A 26,114-nucleotide genomic window follows, 5' to 3' on the forward strand; every position below is an offset into this window, starting at 1 on the left:
ATCTTGGTAGGATAGTAAGGGATTAAATGGGAGTATAAAACCTTTATTTTACTTTATCATAGGCATACTTAAGTGCGAAGGAAACAACCATCCACAATATATCCTCTTTAAGGCTCTTGACTTGCTAATAAAGCTAACAATCTACATTTTTAAGTAACAACTTGATAGCTTGAAACATGTGAAATTATAAACAATATAAATCATACTTCAATTAAAATTGTCATGTTGTCACAACGAGATCGAGAAATCCGGAAACAAAACAGTATCAAATGTTTCATGTCATAATACTTGAATAGACCACTTCTCATTCACAAGCTACACACAAATATATCTTGTAAATTTGTGTTTCTTATTGCCTTTGAAATGGCATGCCTAAAGTTCTTGATTATTTTATGCATTTATATATATATATATATATATATATATATATATATATATATATATATTTTTTTTTTTTTTCTAGCCATAGGTCTTTAGGACCATATCATTAGCAAGAAGTAAATGTTTTCTTTGCATTGTTTCTTTTAATTCGATATTAAAAGTATAACCTAGTCATCTTTCTCTTCTAACAGTTATCTTAGCAACCTTTCTTCTTCTTATTTATCGGGACATCTAATTAATGTAATGTTACACAAATATGTTTTAGTTATGTCATTTGATATATTAATTTTTTAAAATAATCTTTCCTCCTCTCATATATTATAAACCATCTTATCATTTTTTATATATGATAAAACAGCTAAAAAGAGATAAATAATATTTTAGTCATCATATAGGTCAATAAAAAAATTGAGAAAAAAAATAGAAAAGGACAACATGATAATTACAAACTAAACACTAATAAAGGTGAATGAGATCATTGATAGGAGTCAATTTGATTTTTTTGTTGGTACGAAAAGCATTATAAACTCGTGAGGTGACAAGCGTCGAATGAATTCAATGTCACTATCAATATGATCATATTGATCGAAAAAGACGTACATCAAGATCATAGAATGCAATGGAAGCCAGCATAGGATGAAATGACGAGGAAGTTTCTTTTATAATGTTGAAACCCTAATGGAGCGGTCATTATGGATTTTTTTCTCAATCTAAATAGAAACTATTCGTTGACTTTAGCTGAGATGACGCCGCAAGTGTTGATTGGGAGCACACCAACCTGTATCGAGTCGACTAATACATCCACATGACGTGGGAAAAGTGACTGCAAGATAAAACTACATCGACTAAGAAATAAGATTGTATTCAGGTAATATTATGAATTATATTTCGTGAACAACCGGAAAAGGACTTTATTGTGATTCCAAACTGTGCAGGGAGCAAACAGCAGCATTCCCTCCCTCCCGAGGACTGTTGACTTTGCTCTCGGTCGTCGAACTTGTCTGGCATCCGGCATATCAGAAGCCCGCTTGTACAATCCTTCCTATGTCTCATCGCTTCTTTCTACCATCCAATTTCCACGCAAAAGAGAGATCTTTGCTTCTGTAACTCCATAGAGGAGAGAGATCCCGAGGAAAAAGATCTCTTTTTTGCTTCGATTTTGATGCTTTGCTCCGAAAGATACAAAAAGGAGCCGCCTTTTTCTGACGGCAGAGAGTTCTTGCGTCCGGTGGCACCCCGGTCAGCTCCTGGATTGAGAGATTAGTCCATGGAGGCGAGCCACGGCCGGGCACTTAGCAGCAACGTGAGCGAGATCGAGGAGGAGGCGCCGGCGATGGAAGAGGAAGACATGGTCTACGTCGCGGTGCCGGCGGAGTACAAGGCCGGGAAGTCCGCTTTTTTCTGGGCGATTCAGAACACCTCGAGGGACCAGCCCATCGTCCTCGCCCACGTCCACACCCCGGCGCAGCTGATTCCCATGCGTATGCCCCTTCTCTTCCCCTCGCATGTGGGCTAATTCTTGACTTTACATTGCAATGTTATGTGTTCTTAAAGGATTCCTTCCTCTAGATCTTGGGTCCGGTGAGTTCCCATGCCGAATTCCTGCTGTTACGATTTCTTTGCTGTTCCCCGCTTCGATGAAGGGTTTCTTCTGGGGGGGGGGGGGGGGGGGGGGTGGGGAAGGCTTCATTTTTATGGGTCCTTTGAAATAGTATAGTCATCCGGAAATCATTCGAGTTTCTAGGTTTCGATTCACGTAGTTTTGCTTACGAAATCTGCAGTAGAAGCTGGTCGATGCTGGCAACATATGAAGCAAAGAAAAATCATGTTGAGCTGCTTCTGTACACTATTAGATCATGGAAACCCCAAGACTCTGTTTGCTCCATCCCTTCTTAATCAAGTCAAAGCTTCCAGGAAACAAGAGAAGTTCTTTGTCACCTGTTATGACTCATTAGTAAACAAAGAAATCGGCTTTCTTTTCCGATGGTGTGTTATGCTTTGATTTACTATTGTCCGTGCCCATTTACCAAAACTGGATCTTTTGCTCGAGTTCAAAGACCACTCTTTTCGAAGATCTACATCGGTTGGGTTTCTTCTCCTTTTATACCTTTGTTCATATATACAAATCACAACTTTAGAGGGTTATGTTTTGTGATCACTCGGACGGACAGTCCACCACTGGTAGTACCTGAATGGCAATTCAAACGAGAGCTCGAAATTTAAACTAGAACATCTGTACGGTATATGATTTAGGTTTTGTTGGGGTTTCTGATTACTGGTTGCCATAATCAGCATGATATCCAGATGAAAAATCTTAAAAGTAACCCGATTCTTAATTGAGTGCAACATAGTAACTGATAGAATCAAGAGGTCTGACCGGCAGCGATCGGTTTCGACATTTTAAACGATAACTAGCCTCCATCTCATTATCAGAAACATCCTTTTTTATTTCAAGTTTTTTGTTACCATCTAAGTTCTCTCTTGAAGTTACTATTCATTATCTTTTATCGATCGTTCTGATACTAGAACTTCTTTAAAGGCAACTAATTCAAATTTTCCTCGATTTCAGTGGGTGGCAAGTTTCCTGCAAGCTCGCTCAAGCAACAGCAAGTTAATGCTTATAGGATGTTGGAGAAAGAAAAGATGAATAAGAGTTTAAATGGCTACATCACTATAAGTTCACAATTGAAGGTGATTCATTCTATGGCTTCTTTCATGTTCATTGCCCTTTTAGCACTGTTGAGCTTCTATAGATCTCAAGGGGAGGAATCCCCCTTCCTTCTGGATCTATTGATTTATATAAATGATTTGTAACTCATCTTTTGATCCTCTCAGCGAAAAGTGGAGAAGGTGGTGATTGAGATGGATGATATTGCAAAAGGGCTTGTTGAGCTCATCGAACGACACCGGATCACCAAACTCGTCATGGGAGCAGCAGCAGATAAGCATTACTCCAAGTATGAACTACATCCCTTGTTGTGTTGCATATTTTAACAAAAAAAGAAAAAGGCTGCAACAGCTTTCGCCGACAAGGTTGCTTATCTCCAAGAAATTAACATGTCCTATTTACAGAATAAAATTATGCTCATGCAGTATCTATATGTGCTCATCATTGGTTTCCCTTATTGACATCTTTGAGAAAAACATGGACTAAACTATTGGTCTACTCCCCAGAGTAAGACTAGTTGTTTCAAGCCGCTTTTGACCTCATGCAGTAGGACCTTCTGTTCCACTCATCCATAATTCTCGTAGAATTTTTATGACCTCAAATAGTTATTTCTTTAGAGTCAACCTCATACTGATAGAAAAGGGCTGGGTGATGTACCCATCTAAAATACTCTGATGATTGCTTAGAAATTTCCTGCTTTAAAGTTTTGACCCAGGTAGGAGGACGGCTTGCTGTTATTTATTTGCCACTTCTCGACTAGGAAATCTTGACAGTCTATACACTACTCTACATTAGAGGCAATGGGTTAATGACTTTTGTTATTCAATAAGATTACAATATCAATCAAATACATAGAAAATAGATGTTTTTTTCCTAACTAGAAATTTGACCCAAAATATTAATTGAACTCAAGATACCACTTATTTACTCCGTTTTATAGCCGTGAAAGTAAAGGACAAAACTAATTGAAATATGGAAAAACAGAAAATAAATCAAGTGCAACTTGAATCATAAAGAAAATGAAAAAAGTTTATGGCACATTAATTGATGGCATTGGACTTCAAAAGAACAGATATGTTATACTTATTATTTATACATGAATAACACCACATTATAATGAAAAATAGAAAGAACAGAAGATAATTGGGTATTTTATTTGATGCTAACTCCTAACCAATTCAAGATGTTTATTTTACAGGAAAATGAAAGAGATTAAATCCAAGACAGCAATCAGTGTGAAGCAACGAGCTAATCCATCATGCAGGATATGGTTTGTTTGCAAAGAGAAATTGATTTGCACCAGGTGCGAATGTTCTTAAGCATGACTTACTCGCTCTCTCTCTCTCTCTCTTTTGTGTTGATGATTTGATCACGAATTTGTTTTTTTCTACCACTAATTTGTTAATTTTTAAAGAGACTTTCTTGTGTTTTAGATTAAAATCCATGTGTTTGATCTTTCTTTTGGTTTTCAGCTCTAGATTTAAACAATGATAATTTTGATTGTTTTCTTACATTATACTGTTTCTTTCCATTTCTGCAGGTTGTCCTTCTAGTGTCGAGAATTATTAGTATAACATTAGTTAGAATTTTAGTCCAAAAAGTCCTAGTATTTGCAGTCCGTATGCTTTTGTCCTTTGCAATTTCATTGAGATGTTGATATTGTCTAAAAATAACATCTATAATTAATGGCATTGTCCAATCTTAAACCACATTAACATGTATTCTTCTGTAAACTAAGATGTAGTCTATATAGATGGCACACCTGTGCCACTGTGCGAGAACCACTTAGCCTTTGTACAGACTTCCAGAATATAAATGATTATAAATAGCATTTATCTCTAAACAATCATGCATTGTCACCTAAGGCATGGGTGTGTCTGGTTAATTACTTTCCTTGTATCTGAGAGAGAATTCAAGGGGAAGATCTCCACTGTGCATGAATTTAGCTTGTGCCAAATACTTACATCTCCTGGTTGAAGTGCACAGGCTTTTCTAGAGAAAAGGGAACAACCAGGGTAAAACTGGTCAGTCTCTTTGATTTGGTTAGTACTAATGTGCAAAGAACCATATCTGTTAGATTTTCCTGTATTAATTAGAGAACCAAATATTGAATGCTTCCTATAACTCCCCCAGTCATTGAAACAAACTGGATGGTCCAAATTGATCATTGTTTAGTGATTGTTTGCAAAACCTTTTTATTCTTTAGTAACATATCTTTCATTATATGAAAATTATAAATGTATGGATTTATACTTCTTTTGACAGTGAACCTAGTTCAGATGCATCTCGGATATTACAATCACCTATGACTAGCCGAAGCTCCACATACAGCCAATGTGAACAGTTGAGATCACCAGATTCATTCTTAAGACAAAATGAATCATTTAATTGGCATGGAAGCCATATCCAAGATCTGCCCGTGCATGCATCTACTAATTCTAATGGAGGTAGAAATGTGGCAGCATTGTCATTTCCCTTGCCTGTTGAGCTTCCAATTCCTCAAAGTAGAGTAAGTATGGGGGGGAGTCCATCTGATCCATGGGCAGGAATTTCAAGGAGTTCTCAGAGTTCATGTCGTTCATCATCAACAAACTATGAGGAAATTAGCAACTTCAGTATGTTATCATTGGCCAATTATGAAGAGGCTGAAGCTGGGTCAGTGATCTTAACTTCAGTGCATGATTCCGAGAAGGATCTCCCTTCTGCACCTTCCCATCATTATCTTGTGAGTTCTATATCACAATCTATTTGTTCATGGTCTCGTGGGAAAAAAAGCAACGGAAACCAAGTTCAGTTTGTAATCTTGCATGAGCTTAAGTTATTTTCATTTAAGGTTTTCTTGTTCCCTTTAACTAGCCGTCAAAGTGTCATGGCAACCTCATCTCTTCGATAAGGCAGCCTTGGCAACATGTTTCGGTTGTTTTAGCGAGTTGATGGTATTATTATAACACTCTAATTTATTCCTATATTGGAAGTGGGTAATGAATTGATTTATAAGATTTAGTCCTTCATTGGAAGTGGGTAATGAATTGACTTATAAGGGTATGATGAGTATACTATTATTACTTTAACCTTAAAACATTTTAGATAAGTCAGTTCTGTATTAAAGGTCTGCAAATGATTATTTTCTAGAAGTGACATGCACAATATGTTCGCATATTTTGATTCTAAAAAGGGCCTCATTTGACATGAAAAAATAATCCATTCCATTTTACAGGAAGATCTGGGGTCAGATGGTGTTGTGTATAATAAACTTCAAGAAGCCATGAAAGAGGCTGAGAACTTGAAGAATGAGGCTTATGAAGAATCCTGCAAGCGCCGAAAAGCTGAACTGAATGCAGTTTTAGCTTTCCAAAAGGTATATCTTTTCCATCACAAATCTTCTTGATATAACATTAGTTTAGAATGCATGATATATAGTTCATAGTTGTCGTAAAGATTGTTTAAAATTTTAGTCATCTCAAAAAGAGATTAGAAAATTCTCTATGGAAAACCAATCATTTACCTCCAGTATGTTGACAATTTTCCCTTTCAGGCCAAAGCATCAGAGAATTTATACACGAAGGAGGTGAGACTCAGGAAAGAAATCGAGGAAGCATTTGCAAGGGAAAAGTTGGAAGTAGAAAAGCTAAAGAGTCAACACTATGAAATTTCTAAACGTCTCCAAAATGCAATCGAACAAAAGTTGGAATTGGATCTTAAGATTTCTGAATCTGAACATGTTGCCAAAGAGTATGACAGAAAACTCACAGAGGCGCATCATCTTCTCTGTTCTCTTCAATCAGACTATGATTTGTTGCAGCAAGAGCGTGATAAAGTAGTTAAAGAAGCTGAAGAGCTACTTCAGAAGAGACAGCAGACATCTAGCATTTCTGGGGCTTTCAGCTTGGAGTTCTCCTCGTTGGAGCTTATGCAAGCAACTGAAAACTTCAGCAACTCATTGAAGATTGGAGAAGGTGGATTTGGATGTGTATACAAGGGCTTTATTCGCAACACAGCTGTCGCTATAAAGTTGCTGCATCAACAAAGTATGCAAGGCCAATCTGAGTTCCATCAAGAGGTAATGTTGAGGTCCTCCTAATGTTCAAGTACAAGAATGTCTATTGCTCATGCGAAGTGAGTGTCTGTTCTTTCAGGTGACTGTCCTCAGCAGGGTGAGGCACCCAAACCTTGTCACTCTTATTGGTGCTTGCCCGGAGATCTTTGCTCTAGTCTATGAGTTCCTCCCTAATGGAAGCCTCGAAGACTGTCTTGCCTACACGAACAGCTCTGCACCCCTCACATGGCAGGTCCGCACACGTATCATCGTGGAGATATGCTCTGCTCTGATCTTTCTTCATTCAAACAATCCCCATCCTGTCGTCCATGGTGACCTCAAGCCTGACAACATTCTTCTGGATGCCAACTTTGTGAGTAAGATTGGTGACTTTGGCATCTGCCGTTTCCTCAAACAGTCCAATACCAGCACCACTCTCTGTTGCCAGACAAATCCCAAAGGCACCTTTTTATACATGGACCCTGAATATTTCCTTACAGGAGAGCTCACACCACAATCCGATGTTTACGCCTTTGGAATCATAATCCTACGCCTCTTGACAGGGAAATCTCCCCTGCGCATTGCAAGAGATGTACAGGAAGCTGTGGATAATGGAGACTTGCATGCAATTATTGATAAATCTGCTGGAAACTGGCCTTTTGTGCAAGCAAACCAATTGGCACATTTGGGCCTAAGATGCTCAGAGATGAGTAGGAAGAACCGACCAGATCTTACCCAAGAGGTATGGAGAATAGTTGAGCCTATGGTGAAGGCAGCTTCATTGTCTGTGTCATCACTGTCACTTAGGTCATTCTCCTGTGACAACAGCCGCATACCTTCTTACTTCATCTGTCCGATCTTCCAGGTTAGCATTAACTACTCTCCGCTATCATTGCTTGAACTGTAGACATGTTTTCAAAGTCATTTCTTTTCATAATATGGCAAAGTCACCGTCCATTGATTACCGGGAAACATGCTAAATTTGTTGTGTTTATACACAATCTCAGGAGACAATGAATGATCCACATATAGCAGCAGATGGCTTCACTTATGAAGCTGAAGCTATAAAAGGCTGGATCGACAGCGGTCATGATACATCACCTATGACAAACTTGAAGCTTCCAAACTGCGAGCTTATTCCGAATCATGCACTACGTTCAGCCATTCAAGAATGGCTTCAGCAGCAACAACAGCAAATCTGATTCTCTCTCTCTCTGTTTTCCTCTTCTCGTACAGTTGAAGTTCTTCAGTTGTTGCAGCTTGTATAATTTTCAGCATCTAAATATTCCCTGATACTTGAATTTGGATACAGGGTGTGATAGGTATAAGGTAGGAAAAGGAAAAGGGAAAATGTAGTCACAGAAAATGCTGCATTAAGTTGTATCATGTGGTTAATTTTTCTTTCTTCTCAACATGTTCATAAGCTGTTCTGCCCGTCTTGATTTGATTGAGTGGAATATCATACTTCCTAGGTTTCAAATGTGTAGTAAGCACACTATTCTGTGGAATATCATGTAAGAAAGTTTCCAATTGCTCAAGGAAAGTTCATTTTTGTCTAATTTTCTTCTGTTCCTTACTAGCCTCATAATAAAGAAAAAAAATTGTATCTCATAATCTAAACCATAAAGGAATATGATTAGTTGATTAAAAGCAATACAAAATAGATTATGATGTCAAAATTAAGTTCTTAATTGTAATCATAATTCTTAATCATAATTGTTCCTTAATCAATATGACTTTTTTAAAATTTTTAATCATAATTGTTCCTTAATCATAATCCTTTTACAGTCTCTACCTTACACATAAATACTTTGCTAACATTAAAATTTTTAGATCGTTGGTCGTCGAAATGTCATATTCACACTCAATTAAATATTTCTGTCACGTGTGAAGCAAATGTTTTTAGTTGGTGAGTTTCTAGTTTTTGTTAGGACTCTAGCTAGGAGAGCCTTAATATAGAGGAACATTCATGTAAAACCTACCTAAGTCGATCCCTATTAAAGAGGTAAAAAGACCGACTAAGGTTATGAGGTTATTTCTTGACGAAGAATTGGGAGTTGTAAAGGAATAAGAGTCTTGAGTATAAGTCCTATTATGAGTTATTCTTAGAGAAGCATTAAGAGTTATAAAGGAATATGAGTTTGAGTAGGAGTCATATTAGGAGTTAGGGTTTAGAAGCCCTATAAATAATCATGTATTCCTCCTCTTTTATTAAGCAATAGATGAATCTTTTCTGTTGTCTTTGAGCAACAACTTAGAGAAAGAAATCCTATAGAGTATCAATCAAGTCGATTCCCTAAAGAGATTAACCCAAGTTGAAAATCTAACAGTATTCCACCTAAAAAGTGAGGAAAATGTGATTTTGATACGTTTGGATCTGCAGGCTCATATTCTCTTTGCAGTTTATTGTTTCTGTCACCGGTAACATTGCTTAGGCCAATACGTTTAGGAGACGAGTTTTCCAATTTTCTTTAAATATTAGACGAGGAAAAAAAAAACTATTCTTGGAAGATTGCTATGAGTCAATCCTCGTTGGCCTCTTAATAATTTGATTCATGATTTGGTGTGATCACAAATCAAACAGAATCCACCTCAATAATGAATGAAGCTGATTGACATCGTGTCTAGTCCGCTTCACTGAGGCGTGCCAAAAAAACAAAAGTCCTTTCTTGGAGAGGAGGAAAGAGAGCCTCTTTCTCAGAGAGCGTACGCCTTCCCACAGAGAGACATTTCACAGAACAGAGAGAGAGAGAGAGAGAGAGAGAGACGAGCCTTTTCAGAGAGACTTGTCGTCGTGGTGGCTGGCGCGGGGCCCGGGCACATCATGTGGCCAGCGGAGGCGAAGGACCATGGCGTGAGTTGTCTCCCACATGATGCCAGACTCGTGCTGTCGCTTCTCCCAATCATGTTGTTTGTCTTTCCACTGCTGCTGCCGCCGATGATGATAAATGTGCGCGGAGATACAAATAAATTAGCAGCAATCTGGTATTGGCCATATCAATACAGAAGAGATTAAATGTCATAGAGAAATCAGTATGCTTGAACTCACATAATATAGATTTCAAATTGGATATAGCAGTCATGGATGGATAATGACAATATAGCGCAGGTGTAAAGGTTGTATTCTAACCTGTCCTGTGGTCCAATGAGGTGGCGCAACAAGGAACATCGAGCCGGTAGTCTCTTTATCCTTTTAGTTGTCATTTCTTCTGGGGGAGAACTTCTGGTCATAGAGCTCGGACAGCAAAACAATCGAAGTTAACGGACGATAGCTTCTCCTTAGGGTAGATGGAGAGCAGATAGAGCGGTAAAATATACAGAGCTATGGCTGTACCAAGTGACCAGAATCCATTAAAGAGGAAAGAAGATGACCCGTTGGGAAAGGAGAAAGGGACAAGAGTGTCCTACAGGCCTCCCTGTCTTGGTCCCTGCAAAACCTGTAAAACCAGTTGAAATATGTCAATGGATTTGTAATACAAAATGGTAAACAAAGGAAAATATGGACAATTTTAGGCAATAAATTGAAACCATCTTTTTGTTTTCACCTTCAGCACCTCTATAAAGAAACCAGAACAGTCCTTAATTCCCTTCACAGACTGTCTTTCGTTGCTCCAGAAGCTTGTAGAGGGAAAAGGAGTCCGAGAGGATGGAGGGGAAGGAGGAGGATGTGAAGCTTGGAGCCAACAAGTTCTCGGAGAGGCAGCCCATCGGGACAGCAGCTCAGGACAAGGACTACAAGGAGCCACCACCAGCCCCTCTCTTTGAGCCAGGAGAACTCAAGTCATGGTCCTTCTACCGGGCTGGAATCGCAGAGTTCATGGCCACCTTCCTCTTCCTCTACATCACCATCCTTACCGTCATGGGGGTGGTCAAGTCCAACAGCAAGTGCTCCACCGTCGGCATCCAAGGAATTGCCTGGGCCTTTGGAGGCATGATCTTTGCTTTGGTCTACTGCACTGCTGGCATCTCCGGTAACTTCACTTATGCCTTCAATCCTTCGTTGTTCTTCTTCTCTCATGTTTGTCCAGAATACTACCGACAGCAAAACTCACCTGCTGTTTTGTTGTGCAGGTGGCCATATCAACCCTGCTGTGACGTTTGGGCTGTTCCTGGCGCGGAAGCTGTCCCTCACAAGGGCTGTCTTCTACATGGTGATGCAGTGCCTGGGTGCCATCTGCGGAGCTGGTGTGGTGAAGGGGTTCCAGAAGGGCGTCTATGAAAGCAACGGTGGCGGAGCCAACGTGGTGGCCTCTGGCTACTCCAAGGGTGACGGCCTGGGTGCCGAGATTGTCGGCACCTTCATCCTTGTCTACACAGTCTTCTCTGCTACCGACGCCAAGCGGAATGCCAGGGACTCCCATGTGCCTGTAAGTGCTCCTTGCTCCCTGTGTAGAACTGGTGTCATGTTGTTCGTCGCTTTTTCTTGCAGACCAGAACTAGATCAGATAATTTTTCTCCTCAATATTTTGGTCTGGATGTACAGCTCCTTGCTCCCTTGCCTATTGGATTTGCTGTTTTCCTGGTTCACCTGGCAACCATCCCCATCACCGGCACTGGCATCAACCCAGCTCGGAGCCTGGGAGCTGCCATCATCTACAACAAGGACCATGCCTGGGATGACCATGTAAGCATGTTCAGCTTAGTGATATAGTAGCAAAGAGATGCACAATTAAGCTGTAAATTCCAATTTTCAACAACAATTCTGATGTAAATTTTGTGTTTCTGATGCTGCTTCCTCAGTGGATCTTCTGGGTTGGTCCCTTCATTGGAGCTGCCCTTGCTGCCATCTACCACCAGGTAGTCATCAGAGCCATCCCCTTCAAGAACAGATCCTGAGCACTTTCCCTTCGAGGTGTCTACCTTCTGTTTGCTGATGATCTTGTTGTGGCCTTCCTTTCATGTTCTTTTCCTCTACTCTTTGATTCCACTGTTGTGCATTTATGAACTTGTGACTTACTGTTGCTAATCAAGCGTGTAAATTAAGTAGCGGTGTAATGGGTTTACCATCTTACTGCTGCTTCACGAGACCTCTTTCTCTGCTCTTTGGTTCCACTGTTGTGCATTTATGTACTTGTGACATACTGTTGCTCATAGTGTCGTTGTAATGGGTTTACCATCTTACTGCTACTTCACGAGTCATCTTTCTTCCCAATCTCCACGAAGCAAGACAAGACCTGGTACATGGGTAAAGCTGTGACAGATGCTTGCATCAATCAATGGAAGGGAAAAGGACATCGCCTAGAATACTGCGGTAGGGTTGGCGCACCGCAAGGACAATGATTGAACTGTAGTTGGATAAGCATTGGGTCACACAGGTTGTTGCCATAACATCATCCGCAAGAAATCAATGTTCCACTGCTGAATCCTAGAAAATGGTAGAACTCCATGAGATTAACCTGGTTTATCCTTTTGGTGCCGTAGAGCAGATGGGGAGAAGATGACCCTTGTGCTGAATTCCTCCAAGCTCTCATAAAATTAACCAGCGTAATGATCCTTTGAAGTTAGATAATCATCAGAAAACCCTAGAAAGAAAACTGGGGGATCATCTCCGGAAGATCTAACCCCGATAGATGCTCTCGTAAAAAATGATTTTGATGGAAGCGTGCGTACCTCGATCAGTGAGAATAGGCTTTATCGGCTCATCTCGCAATGGCCAAGACACTTCCAGGCACCGTCCATGGATCTCCTAGCCATGATCTGATCCTCTCCTCCTCGGGAACAAAAGTGCGAGTCCAGCGGCCGCGTCCAGGGAACTTCACTCCAAATCTTTTGCCGAGAAGTTTCTCGATCTACGAAGACCGCCACCGACGACGCGCCGCCTCCACCATCATCGATTCAGGGCACGCTCATGATGATCGATGTGGATCAAACGCCAAGAGCCGTGGTAATCTTCGGATTGTGAGATCGCGGTGAGGGAAAACCAAGGGGAAACTAGGAACAGAGCAGTTGGTTTCTCCCGCTACCGCTTTATACTTTTCGTGCTTATTTACATATTGGTATTTTTATTTTAACATATTTTACTGCAGATAAAATTTAATCTCGTGTTTTTATTATTTCGTTCTTTTTTATTTTATTTTCAAGTAATTTTTATTCTTTATCATCTTTATATTTTTTACTTTTTGATCTTCGTCTCATCACGATGCTCTCACTTAAATAATTTTTCGACAATTATTATAATTTATTGGACCTATTGCTGTTCACTATCGTTGACGTCCTCTATAAACCAAGATTTGTTGCCACTCGTTGATAATCTTAATATTACTTGATAATGCATCAATGTTATTGTTGTTAGAGCATTTACCTCTAACTTATAATTATTTTAAAAAAATTATAAATAATAAATTTATAATCAATCGATCATAATGAGGTGATGGAGCGAGTAGTGGTTAACAATGCACGCCCGAAAAAGAAGGTGATAGTAATCGTTCATACAAAGATCATATCATTTTTCAGAAATAAGGGATGCTCTCCGGAAACAAAATAAATAAAAAAATCCAGAATGAGAAAAGAATGAAAATTTAGGGCTTTTGAGGGAATAAACCCTTTTATTAATATTTGTTGAGTTATTTGTACTTAGATTTCGACACCATCTCTTCCTTTATTTTTCTTTTGTTTTAATCATAAATTACTATTATATACTAACCAAGCATTTAAACTAGAATTATTATCAGTTGTTTGATGATATATTATTCTTGAATATTGGTAATACCATCACCAAACCTCCTCTAGTTGTTTTATTTATTTGTATTTTTACTCCTTTCATTCGTACATTAGACTACTCTAACTTTTGACAACACTAATTTGCTACTAGTTCTTAATTAACAATTCATTTACCTTTTAATTGCACACTGTCTTCTTTTCTATCTTAACATCCCATTTAATTGTAATAGACTATCATTTATTGTTGTTTCGTTCTATTTCGGTTTCGATTTAATTGAAATCATATAGGAAAATGAGAAAGAGAGAGAGAGAGAGAGAGAGAGAGTGGATGGTGTAATTGATGACAGGAGGTGGTTGTCTTGGATTCATTGTCAGTGAACCTACAACATTTAAGACATATCATGAAGCAGCCTAGACCAGCTTCTTCCATAATTTTCTGAGATGAGTATATATTTATGAAAGAGACACAAGATGACAATTTGAAACATTGTCACAATCCAAACCTGAAACCACCAAGCTTTTGAAAAGGAGTGCTCAGAAGCTATGAGACATCAAAGTCACATCTCAAACCCATATGCAACTAATGGGAATATCACAAATATAGTCAAATGAAAGTCCTGTTAAGTACAGCAAATGTTTCATTCATATAGAGGCTCTTATTCAGTGGCTTATCTTGAAGTAAAGGGCCATCTTAAGTGCTTCACAGAAAACAAGTTCTTAGAATACCAACATATAATACTACCTTTGCCTCCAATTAAACCATTGCAAAATTAAGATGTGTCACGGTAAAGATCTGCTAGAGGAGGTAAAGAAGAGGGGGTCAGGAAGAAGATGATCAAGTCTGTGATGATTCTTCTATTGACTAGGTTAATAGAAATAAATGTTTGAGCTGCTAAGTAGATGTTGTACTTGTTCAGCATGATACTAGTAGAAGAAATCATCTATACACTAATGTGTTTTCATTTTCACAGAAAAAAAGATGATTGAATGATCACAATTACCCTGTTCTGATTTGATCTGCATGAGGTATTATCAACCAATTTGATCTAATGGCACACTTTCTCTTTCTACTTGGGAGCTCCTTTTCCTATTCTTCTCTCTTCACAATGTATTCTTTCCCCTGGTTTTGATTTGATCTGCATACTTCCCTCGATATTAGTCAGTCCTCTGCCACTAAATGTTGCTCGATCGGTGCACTGATCATGCTGTCATTTATAATTAGCATGCCTCAACTCAACAAGCAGGACAAGTGCAGCTCATTTTTCTTGAGGAACATTAAAGAAGACTCATGTGTTCAACATGGAAAGCTCACTGGAAATTAGTTAGCGTAGTCCTTTTCTTTGATTACGACGTCAGGTCACAGTCGACTTTGTCGACGTTCCCGTGGTTGGTAAACCTCAGTCATGGTTACTCGAATCGAATGAACAGCTTGTGGGGGGGGTATCAGCCATTAATGGCTGTCTAAACGCCCTGCCAAAACTGTGAATGCTCAGCTTAATTGCTCTTGCAGCAGAGCATTTAAGTGCAGCATAGAGGACTGCTAGTTCATACAACAACACATCGAAGCTTTCCATGCTTTAAAATTGCATTGCATGCATCCCCTGTCTGTCAAGATAATGAAAAGAAACACAACATGATCCCCAACATTATATCAATGTTTCTTGTTCTCCTAACTTATTATGACCCTTTCAGAACAGCTCTTATTGAAAACCATACCTCAATCAGTAATACTTGAATTTGCTTCAAATAAATCTATTGTAAGACACAATAATTCTTTCTCTTCCTCCAACTCACACCAACTTGTTTACCTGCTTTCTATCTACATTTCGCCACACTTCAATGCCGCCACAGCACTGCTCTTAGCACCGGTAGCTCATGCTGTTGCCGCCGCAGCCTCAGCAGGCGGCACCACCTCCGGCGGCTGCCGAGTGGTGCGGAGCTCATCGGCCATAGCGGTGAGGTCGCGATCCTGTACGTCCATCCTTAGCCCGTTCTTCATGAACAAGGTGAGCGACATCTTCTGCTCGACGCGGTGGCCGGGGGCGACTCTCAGGCGGTGCCTTAGCAGCACGGCAGCGGCGATGGACTTCATCTGCAGGTACGCGAGGTCCTTTCCGAGGCAGACCCGTGGTCCTGCGTTGAAGGCGACGAACTTGAACGAGTCGTGCGGTTCGAACCGCTTCCCGTCCGGCGAGAGCCATCGGTCCGGTCGGAACTCGAGGCAGTCGTCTCCCCACACGGATTTCATCCGCCCCGCGGAGTAGATGGAGTACGTGACTGAGGAGCCCGCGGGCACGAATGTGCCGTCGGGGAGGACGTCGTCGGCCATGACGTACTTGGAGTCCTCGGGGACGGACGGGTACAGCCGGAGTGTCTCGGACAGGGCTGCTTTGAGGTAGACGAGTGCGTCGATCTCCTCGAACGCGAGCGGGGAGGCAAGCCACGCGCTGGGATCGCTGCCGCGGGATTCCCCGAGGACGGCGGCGAGCTCGAGCAGGATGCGGTGCTCGACGGCCGGGTAGGTGGAGACGAGCCAGAAGAACCAGCAGAGGGCGACGGAGGAGGTGTCGCGGCCGGCGAGGATGAAGTTGAGCACCACGTGCTGGAGAAAGGAGTCGGTGTAGGTGCCCTTCTTCATGAACCGCGAGAGGAGGTCGTCGTAGTTCCGGCCGTCCCTGAGCTCCAGCTTGCGGGCCTTGATGATGGCCGATAGATAGCAGTCGACGTGGGCGACGCTGCGGGAGAGCGTGGCCTCCAAGCCGACTTGGAGCCACTTCTTGAACCGCCAGACGAACTCCGGGAAGATGAAGCGACGGAGGCTGGCCTCGGTGGCACGGTCGAAGGCGGTGGCGAAGGCGTTCTCAGGGAGGCCCGGGGCGAGCGTCTCGGGGTCCTTGCCGAAGGCCAGGCCGCAGATGTTGTCGAAAGTGAGCCGGAGGAGCAGGTCCTGGAGATCGACGGCGGTGGACTCCTTGAGGATGGGGAGGAGGCGGAGGTGGATGGAGTGGCCGACCCACCGCGACATGGCGGTTCGGAGGGTACGGGTGGTGAACTCGAGCGCGGCGGTCTTGCGTTGGAACAACCAGGTATCACCGTCGGAGTTGAAGATGCCGTCGCCGAGGAGGTCGAGGAAGACGGCGTGCCACGTGGGGCCCTTCGGGTAGTTGTCGAATCGGTTCTTGAGGACGTGCTCCAGGTTGCGCGGGTCGCACGTCACCGTCACCAGCCCTTGCCGGCGCGCGAGGCGGGGGAGCGCGCAGATGCAGGTCTGGTACGTGCCGCCGGTGCCGCGTAGGTTGTCGGAGATCCACTCGTGCATTCGCTCCGAGTGCTGGATGAGACCGGGGAGGCTGCCCACCACCGGCCACACGCGCGGACCGCGCAGTCCCGATGCGAGCCGCGTGAACCACACCACGTAGGCGACCATGCACGCGACCACCACCAGCACCGTCGCCACCTCCATTTTGCCTCCCTCCACTACACGCTTGCACTCGGTATCACCTGTTGAAGGAAGATGACGTACTGTTGATGGTGGTGGCTAATCTTGGGTAGCTACCACCATCTCACAGGGAGAAAGCGTGTAGATCAGAGGTGGTAATGTGGAGGGAAAATATAAAGAAGAGAGAGAGAGATGGAGAAGAGGGTAAGGGAAGGTGGAAAATTTATAGAAAGGTGATGGAGTAGCAGAGCGGCAATTAATAGGCCAGACTGTGCTCTTTCTTCCCACCAGCTACCACCTCCCTTTCTCACTCATAAGCAGCAGCACTGCTTTCTTGAGCTGGTCTTCTCTGCAACTCGAACTCCCATTTATTGCCGTCACAGGACGTTGGGGTCAATCTGAGACGGCTAAACATGGAACAAGAGATCAGAACCATAATCCAGGTCATACCTCAGCAGTACTCCTGCAGTGCACGCCATGGAGGAAGAAGGGTACGTGATTAATCTCAGTGGCTGCACCTAATTGTTCAAAGGAAACAAGGCTTATATAAATAGAGGCATTGAATGGGGTGATGGGGAACGTAAATAGGATTGGTTGGATGGCAAAGTTTTATTGCCACTATTTAATGGGACTGTCCCCATGAAGAAGAGGAATAAAGAGAGAGAGAAAGAAAGAGAGAGAGAGAGAGATGCATATAAGGAGGCCAACGGAGATGAGGAGGGTAAGAGAGGGTGGGACGAAGAGAAGGGGAAGATAAAACTGGCCAACAGCTCTTTTGAGCATTGGCCATCTGATGCTGGAAGTTTCGTACTACATGAAGAGAAGCGGAAGCTGTGTTTTGGGTGCGATGGTTTGGAGTTGGGTGACCAACTCAGCCAAAGAGACGAAGTACAAGGATCGAGTGTTGGATCGAATGGATAACTGGAAAGACTTCAGCAAACTTTCAACTCTAATCAGAAACGTTGACTGAATCTTAGACCTTCATTTGACGATCACGTGGTGGATGGTTTAGGGTATTGCAAATCATTTATTACAATCATCCCCATATATTTGTGATTCCACTCGTAAGTTTAGTCCAAACCTTGGGAGATCTAAGCTGCTGCAACAACCGCAGTGTTGGGTAGCTACCTGTTGACGATGGTATACGTAACATTTTGCTTGGTGCTGAAGCCAACCCGCATGCATTACGTTAATTTCGACCATGCAATAGTCTTTTCTTTTCTTAATTTGTCCTAATATCTTTTATTTTCACTCCTCTTATATCCACGTTAATTCTCGAAATTCCATACCATATCGCATATGATCGAATCATCACTTGCATGACAATCCTTTCAAAATCAAAAGAATATATTGTGTGCCATCTCCATCTTCTCTGAAAATTGATCCATTTGGCATCCACCTGATGTTACTCTCCTCTTAAACTAAGTGCACAAGATGCACTATACAGTTCGATCCATCTTATTATAATCTCAGATAGTGAGCGATCTCTTTGAACAAACCTTCCATATGGTATGCATGCTTTCATGGTGGCACGAGATCAAGTGCCTCCAATCTTAAATGCTTACCAATCATCCCAAAAGACCCACTTAAAATTAATTTTGTTCTAGCATGTGGTACCCGAATCATATTCAATTCAGAAATTAAGATTGGATGGTTCGCGTACTCGGGTCCAATGGTAGCACCATGATTAAGTCTGAGTGTTTAATGTATAACTACAATGCAGGTTCCATTAATAATCTGACCTGGGACTGGTCAAGTGTCAAGGATTTATTTGAAAGATGTGACACCTCAATAATCTAACATATGGCACTTCATTGATTCAGTATAGTATATAATGGCCATAGCCTAACTTGGTTTTACCATTTGCCGTATATATAGGAAAGTTTCTTATTAGTTCCGAGGAACGATTTTAATTTCGAATAATACTATTCGTATCTGGCGGTACGTATTTGTTTGCCAGTAGACCAATATACGAACCGCCTGTTACTGGACAGTATCGTCGATTGGGATTGCTTTCGCCTCATTACCATCCTAAATCGATCGGTGACGGTTGATTTCGACTGTTGTTGCCCATTACTGGGTAGTATTAACTGAAGAAGAACCGAGAGAGAAGAAAAAAGGAGGGAAAAGAAAAGTCTGACGCCACTCTCCCTTGATGATCTCGATTCATCGTCGCCTTCTCTCGTCGGACACCGCAGATGAGATGTTGCCTCCTCCTCAAATGAGGTGACGAGGCTTGAACGTCGTCGTCGACTTCTCCTCATCCATGTGAGGAGAAAAAGCATTCGCGACATCGTAAGGAGAAGAAACAAAGCATCATCTAGGCGACATTTCTTCTCTACACGAGCAAAAGAAATAAGACGATGACATCGTCTCATCGTATTTTTTTTTGTAAGGGGAGAAGGAAACCTTAGTTTTTTCTCCCGACATGGGTAGGAAAATAGGCATCGTCATCTTTTTTTTCTTTATATATATATATATATATATATATATATACATGCTGATGTATCGTTCGGTACTCTATATTGTATCGTACCGAATTACGCTCAAAACTCCGATATGATATAAAATTATGATCTTTGATTACAAATTCATTTATTATTATGCTCACAATCTGTTAGGGTAAATATTTCACACCATAGATTAATCCTCGCACAACAAATATTATGTAACTATATGTCATTAAGATTTAAGATTAAGTTTTCATATCTGATTAATCATAATTTCATCATCAACAGACATCGATATATCTATTAGTTTTATCCGAGTAGAAAGAATTAATATTAATAAATATATTTAATCTGACAAGTGCTGAATTATCTTTATTCTTAGAGACATTTAAAGCGGACAATTTCTTAACCTTCCACCCACTCATTTTTACGAGTGTGTGACATTCAAGAAGGGGTTGGGCAGACAAGGTGAAACCATAATGGACTTTGAGTTAATTATTTCCTTGGTGTTGATTCTTTATGGCAAAGAGAGACTTGAAGCCTAGTAATCTTCCTGCTGCTGCTCAAGCTGACATCACCATATTTCCATCTACTTTTTCGTGCCATTGATAGCTTCTCTACCGAGGACAACAACCTCCAACCATTCCCAGTGGGTTTTGCTTCAGATGCATTGCAGTGGCTAGAAATTTTCGCTATGATCTCAACTGAAACCTAGAAATTTTCGCTGAACCACACTGGCCTGTTCCGAGGAATTAAAAGCACTGCCACATTCAAGTGTGCCAAGGAGACTGTAAACACAGTTTCCCCTTGAAAACCTTCGGCCTTAATGCATCCAAAGAGTCTCATAAAGTAGCAGTGAACAACCAAGAAGACGGTGGTGACAACATATGTTGACCCATGCCATCTTAACTAGGTGCATTATTGTGGTCAAGGACATCCAACACATTATCACTGTTGCATTATGTTTTGTTGTGTGCCAGTTGAGCACTAAATTAAAATCTGTACTAAAGCACTGTGTTTTTTTAGCTATGTATTGGCATGCAAAAATTTCTGATGCACTTTGCAGGTTGGTAGGTTGTATGAAGACAGTATAGAACCTCTTAAATGTGCAACTTGCTGTATAATTGGTAGCTCTATAGTGGGATACGGTCCGAGGTGCATGTCATAAATGCTGTCAATACCAACACCCAGAGAGAGAGAGAGAGAGAGAGATGTTTTCTTTTATTTATTTTAGATTAAGAGACAAGAGAATAATTCAATTAAATTAGGAAATCTTAATTGATTTGGAAAGGAGTAGAACATTTCTTATACAAACATCCCATGACTCAGATACAATTTGAAGGTTGGTAGGCTGTATGAAGACGGTTAGTGTAAACAACTTTATGCCGTGGTCTCGGGGTCGACGCGGCTTGGTTCAAGTCCAATTGGGACTGTCGAGACGGTCGATTACGGTGGTCCGATTGGTACAGGATCACCATCTCCTCGAGGCAGGGGGCTCCTCGCCTAGGCATTTTGTGAGAGACCTTGGCCTTCGTACCTGCACAAAGGTCGGGCCGGGGAGCTCGACCATACCCCTCCGACGATCGAGTTAGTGTGGGGAGCAACGGATTTCTTTAACTTTTTTTCCTCCCCCAACTCCTCAGAGTGTAAGGGTTTTCATAGTACGAATTACCATTGCATGATGTGCCTGCCCGCAGGGAGCGGGATCGTACTTCTGGTAGCGTATGACATTGCCGTTGCATGACGTGAGGGATCGAGCCTGAGCAGGATGTTAATGTGCCTCGGTAGGCGTTTCGGTCCGCGTTGACCGGGTGGCTCACCAGGTTGAAAGGGGAGAAATGCGTCACCTGATGCAGCTGATGTCACGTGAGTCTTATCACAATTATTACCCTCATCAAAGAGACAGTATATGAATTCTTAATTGTATAGTTATATCTGGATACATAATTTATAGGTCAATGGTGTATTTCCAGTCAATATCAACACCTAAGATGGGTTGGGCTACATAAGACTGGGCTTGCCTTGGCCCCTTTATTTTGGGCCCACTAACACTCGTCGGGCTTATTTTTGGGCCGATGCATTCACAGTGGTCAATGTGACCTATGACACCTTAGAAGAGTGAGATTTTTTGCTTCTATTTTTTTGTCATTTTTTATTTTCCTTTCTGCTTTTATTTCCAAATGAATTATGGAATAGTGGCATACATAGATTTCAAAATCGATGATTATATCTTCATTTTATTGTAGTTTCTTGTGTTGATTAGAGGGAATTGTGGATCCCAAATGAAAAGAGAACACAATTTGGTCATTGCCTCCACGATTAGGACAAGCCAAACTTGGATCCTTGCCAGTGCAGGTCAATCTGTCTCACCAACTCTTCCTTCCGTGTGGAGGAAGCCATCAGAACGTAACATCACATAAAATTCCAGTTTCGTGTTTTAGTTCAACCACTCACAAAAATGCTTCTAGAAAAAAATTATAGTGATGTATGATTATTAATATACATAAAATCTAATAACTTTTATATGAATTAAATTACATGAATTTATTTATTTATTTATTTAATATTTCTTATTGATCTCACATAGGTAAGATTAAGATTTATTTATAAGGGTATAACGAGTATATTACTATCAACTTCAACTTTTGATCAGTGATTCGGATCAAACTTCGAAGTTAATAAGCTAGTTAGCCCATCAAACCCAGATCATAATAATTTTATTATTATTACGTGACATGCATTTGGAAGATGAGAATCCGTGGTACTCATCCCAAAATCTAACTTCAGTAGAAGAGATATATTGACTAGTAAAATAAAAAAATAAAAAAAAATAGGATATCAGTGAATTTTATTTAAAAAATTATCTTGGTACTTGAACGCATATTAAATGCATAAGATACATGTAAAATTTAGTTATGAACATTGAAGACATTCCAAATTTAATTCAGTTACTTATAAGCTTCATTGTAAAAAAGAGTTATAGTTCAAGTGTTCTCTCTTTAGGAGGACTTATTTAATCATATTGTTTGGTCTCTGTCAACTCTTCATCTAAATTCATACAGTATCATATCTTGGGAGATATCCTAATGGTTACTATGTAATGTGAGCATTGTATACATACTGTTTGATGGAAAACAATAAATTTAGAGAAAAGTCCACACAGTATCAATGCATTCAACAAAAAGACTGTGTACAGCCACATCAAGTCCACCATGAGAAAAGAAGTCACAGCACAACTCACCCTGCCATCAGTCCCTTTCCCAGAAATGGCCATCAGCAATACCTATGATGCTGGTCTCTTCTTCAACATCCCTTGCGTCCAAGACCTTCAGGAAGAGCAGGGACCCTCTCAATGACATATAAAAGCTTGGTTTGTCTCCTCAAGTCAATTCTCCTTTTGACCCATCATTCCACTCACTTAAAGAGTCTCCAACAGTGTAGCTGGGGGTCACATTCCATATTATATTTGGCTTCTTGGGAAATGTAGAATTAGTATCACAAATGCTGACTGGTGGGAGGGGTACAACATGCATGGATTTTTTTTTTGTTTTGACTCCACTAAGACCATGATTAATAGTTCAGCTTGGACTTAAACACTACGGAGAAATTTGACATAGTGAAGTCTTTTTTTTTTGAAAAAAAAATATATTAGCCTATCTCAAATATGATTTAAAATGTTATATCATAAGCATATTATTTCCTCAAAGTTTGTATAATTTTAATGGTAATAATCCCTCTAGTTCAATATAATATAGTTAGTAGGTTGAGATTCGTTTAATTATTAAAATTAACTAACTAGACGAATCGTTTCACCAACTAAGAACGATTATCGTTAGCTTAAGTGGTCCACCAACTAAGAATAACATAGTTAAGCTTTACCCATTAGCATTTTTAAGAGGAGTATAAGTGGTCCACTTATAGATGATTAAGTTGATAATGATGTCCCATGTTCTTCCATTCTTTAAGAGGTGGAGTAGTAAAGTTGCGGATGGATGCATTTGAGTTTATTATGTGCCTCTACAAAAGTGACACAAATGTTGCTTGGCTTAGATTTGCTATCAATGTGCATGCAAGTGGACACAAATCATGGCACTTGTGGAGGCCAATCTGTTCTATCACCAACTTGGATTTTCTTTTCATTTGTTATGACTCCAGATAGGTTCCAAAGCAATAAACATTCATGGGGAGGACACCTTTTAATATAACTATAAAATGTTAAAAAAATATCCATTCATTTTAGTTAATGTTTCTCAGTTGACCATAGCATCTTAGAATGCAGTTTTAAATGATTGTTATGGTTATTATAAATTTTCCTTCTTTTAATTCAAATTATTTTTTAATAACTATAATTAGTTCGATTAATCTGTTTTCTTAGGAATGGATGTTAAGGTATATGTGCTGATGGTAAAGACGATATGCATATCGTAAATGGAAGATGTGAGATAATTACTCTAATAATAAGAAAAGAATAGACGGGGACTTAAAAAATATTTTTTGAATACAATATTTTACCAATGTCAATAATAAGTAATTAAGAGTTTATGATTTATTAGTATTGTTACTGTACATTTATTAGAGGGGTATTGGTTTTCAAATTAATATCATAAAAGTTACTCTATCATCATTTGGAATAGTAGTAGTGGTGCTAGTGGAATTAGGAAGCATCCAACCTAGGAAGATTATACTAAGATCCACAATCTAAATCACAACAGCAAGTGACCCTACACCTCCACCAAGAGACCAATGGAATGGTCCATCTTCCCCATTGTTTCCCCCTCTTTAAGGGGTCGCTTGCAGGGGAGAAAAGAATCAATTGTGAGATTATTTTTTGGCTCTTAGAGGAGGGAAGTTTAGAGGGTGATGGGTTGCAGGGGGACACACAGCATGGGGATGAAGCAGAGGAGAGTGACAGATTTCCCTCCTTCTCTCTCCTTTCTCTTCATGCAAAGTTGGGAGTGGTTTAAACACTTCTCTGCACTCTGCGCCGACAACTTTTGCCATTGATAAAGTTTTGGGATTACTAATGGAAATGCTACTTATCTTTTTAGTTACCTTCTTATGGAGACTTAGTATTATGGAGCATAATTTTTTGATGTTTTCTTCCATGTTTATATAATGAGCCTTAATGACTACCATGTGGAACTATTGCCACCTGATATGAGAATGTTCAGCCCCCCTGCCTGTAAAAAGCCATGGCAGAGACAACATGGTGTTGGATGATTAATGCAGTGTTGGAAATATCCAAAGGGAAGAGACCAATAAGGTCCACACCTTAGGGTTTGGCCTCATATAGGATTAAGTTGTTGTTCTTTTTTGCTTCCATCAAATGATCATAAGCCAGATGTGACTGGCTGCTGGTTTCCACCTCGGTAGGTAACGTAGATCGAGAACAAACACTTGTAGGAAAGGCATTTAATATGTGGACTGCACTCTTGATAGCATACTACTATTTAAACCACTTCCCAACCAAGCATGTTGAGACTGGTGGATCTTATCGAGTGTCATTGTTGGAATGTATATTATGCTTTGTTTAAGACATGCCAAATGAGGAGCTTTAGCAGCACATTGTACTCTGTCTGTCATCATTCCATCTGGAACAAAAGGAAGCATTATCTTTGATTGTGTTAATTGCTGCTGTTTGCATGAGGAAGCAGAAAGCAGCTGTAAGAAATAACACAGTGTAGAAAGAGAATCATAATTTGAGGTAGTCTGGAAGTTTATGGCATATTCAAATAAGTTTCTATTCTTCTACTGAGCTAAAGGTTTCATCAATATATACTACATCTGCAACTGCTGGTTTACTGCCCAAACTATATATGTGTTTTCAATGATTTACTTACTTTGTGAAGATGCATTCAGAAGCTTAGAACTTAATTATTAAGCTGGAGCACTGAAGAACATATTGGTGATCTTTTTTAGATATCAAGTGATGCAGTTGTGGTGTCTTAATAGAGTATTTCTTCAGTGCCAAGTGTTTGCAGTAACTATCAACCTTATCCAAGAATACAATGTAGTTTGCAGTTCCCTTAAGCTGAACTTTCTAAGTTGTATGACTGAATGCAAACCAATCAAGAGGCATTAATTCATAACATTTTTCATACTATTAGCTAGCTATTTTTTGTTGCAGCAATGAAGGGTTTTTGGTGAAGTTGCTCTTTACATGTTCTTAAAAATGCTATGTATGATAAGTGGATATGAAAGTAAAATATGATGCATTATACTGGCACAAGTTTCCACAACTTCTAGGATTGGTTTTGGGAATCTAATGATACACTGATTTGTAAAATTCAATATCAGTGAATACACAGAATTTTTTTTTTAAAAATATATGTTATGAAATCATTCGATATCGTTATCAATATTTAAATTTTTTTTTGAAATAAATGGTGAAGAGGAGATGTATTAAAATTTAAAAGTTAAAATCTTTACCGACTAAGTTGATCGATATTTTCAATAATTAAAACTCTATTCCACATGATC

At 40.3% G+C, this 26,114-nt stretch overlaps 3 protein-coding genes and 1 long non-coding RNA gene across 4 annotated transcripts; 2 read left to right on the plus strand and 2 right to left on the minus strand.

Annotated features, from left to right (window-relative positions):
* The first annotated feature begins 1,368 nt into the window (after window positions 1–1,368).
* Window positions 1,369–8,565, plus strand: LOC135637719 (U-box domain-containing protein 33-like). The gene is made up of 9 exons (XM_065150462.1): window positions 1,369–1,862; window positions 2,951–3,072; window positions 3,217–3,338; window positions 4,248–4,352; window positions 5,315–5,774; window positions 6,267–6,407; window positions 6,585–7,109; window positions 7,186–7,950; window positions 8,093–8,565. Exons 1-9 carry the CDS (start codon window positions 1,649–1,651, stop codon window positions 8,285–8,287), a joined length of 2,649 nt encoding a protein of 882 aa, XP_065006534.1. The 5' UTR covers window positions 1,369–1,648; the 3' UTR covers window positions 8,288–8,565.
* A 2,105-nt stretch (window positions 8,566–10,670) lies between these two features.
* LOC135637720 (aquaporin PIP1-1-like) lies at window positions 10,671–12,125 on the plus strand. The gene is made up of 4 exons (XM_065150463.1): window positions 10,671–11,056; window positions 11,157–11,452; window positions 11,569–11,709; window positions 11,826–12,125. Exons 1-4 carry the CDS (start codon window positions 10,732–10,734, stop codon window positions 11,919–11,921), a joined length of 858 nt encoding a protein of 285 aa, XP_065006535.1. The 5' UTR covers window positions 10,671–10,731; the 3' UTR covers window positions 11,922–12,125.
* On the minus strand, window positions 10,918–13,307 carry LOC103984477 (uncharacterized). The gene is made up of 2 exons (XR_010496355.1): window positions 12,696–13,307; window positions 10,918–12,607 (listed from the first exon to the last, which is right to left on the minus strand). It is a non-coding gene; the product is annotated as an uncharacterized LOC103984477 (long non-coding RNA).
* A 1,961-nt stretch (window positions 13,308–15,268) lies between these two features.
* LOC103984476 (cytochrome P450 86A2) lies at window positions 15,269–17,932 on the minus strand. The gene is made up of 2 exons (XM_009401977.3): window positions 17,635–17,932; window positions 15,269–17,297 (listed from the first exon to the last, which is right to left on the minus strand). Exon 2 carries the CDS (start codon window positions 17,206–17,208, stop codon window positions 15,619–15,621), a length of 1,590 nt encoding a protein of 529 aa, XP_009400252.2. The 5' UTR covers window positions 17,209–17,297; window positions 17,635–17,932; the 3' UTR covers window positions 15,269–15,618.
* Between the last annotated feature and the right edge of the window lie 8,182 nt (window positions 17,933–26,114).

The sequence above is a fragment of the Musa acuminata genome, chromosome BXJ3-5, assembly GCF_036884655.1.
Source record: "Musa acuminata AAA Group cultivar baxijiao chromosome BXJ3-5, Cavendish_Baxijiao_AAA, whole genome shotgun sequence".
NCBI classification, from domain to species: Eukaryota; Viridiplantae; Streptophyta; class Magnoliopsida; order Zingiberales; family Musaceae; genus Musa; species Musa acuminata.

Coding starts and splice junctions, on each gene's coding strand:
- LOC135637719 (XM_065150462.1), top strand. CDS start 1,649: ATGGAGGCGAGCCACGGCCGGGCACTTAGCAGCAACGTGAGCGAGATC. Junction 3,073..3,216: donor CTATAAGTTCACAATTGAAG/GTGATTCATTCT, acceptor TGATCCTCTCAG/CGAAAAGTGGAGAAGGTGGT. Junction 3,339..4,247: donor GCAGATAAGCATTACTCCAA/GTATGAACTACA, acceptor TTTATTTTACAG/GAAAATGAAAGAGATTAAAT.
- LOC135637720 (XM_065150463.1), top strand. CDS start 10,732: ATGGAGGGGAAGGAGGAGGATGTGAAGCTTGGAGCCAACAAGTTCTCG. Junction 11,057..11,156: donor CTGCACTGCTGGCATCTCCG/GTAACTTCACTT, acceptor TTTGTTGTGCAG/GTGGCCATATCAACCCTGCT. Junction 11,453..11,568: donor CCAGGGACTCCCATGTGCCT/GTAAGTGCTCCT, acceptor CTGGATGTACAG/CTCCTTGCTCCCTTGCCTAT.
- LOC103984476 (XM_009401977.3), bottom strand. CDS start 17,208: ATGGAGGTGGCGACGGTGCTGGTGGTGGTCGCGTGCATGGTCGCCTAC.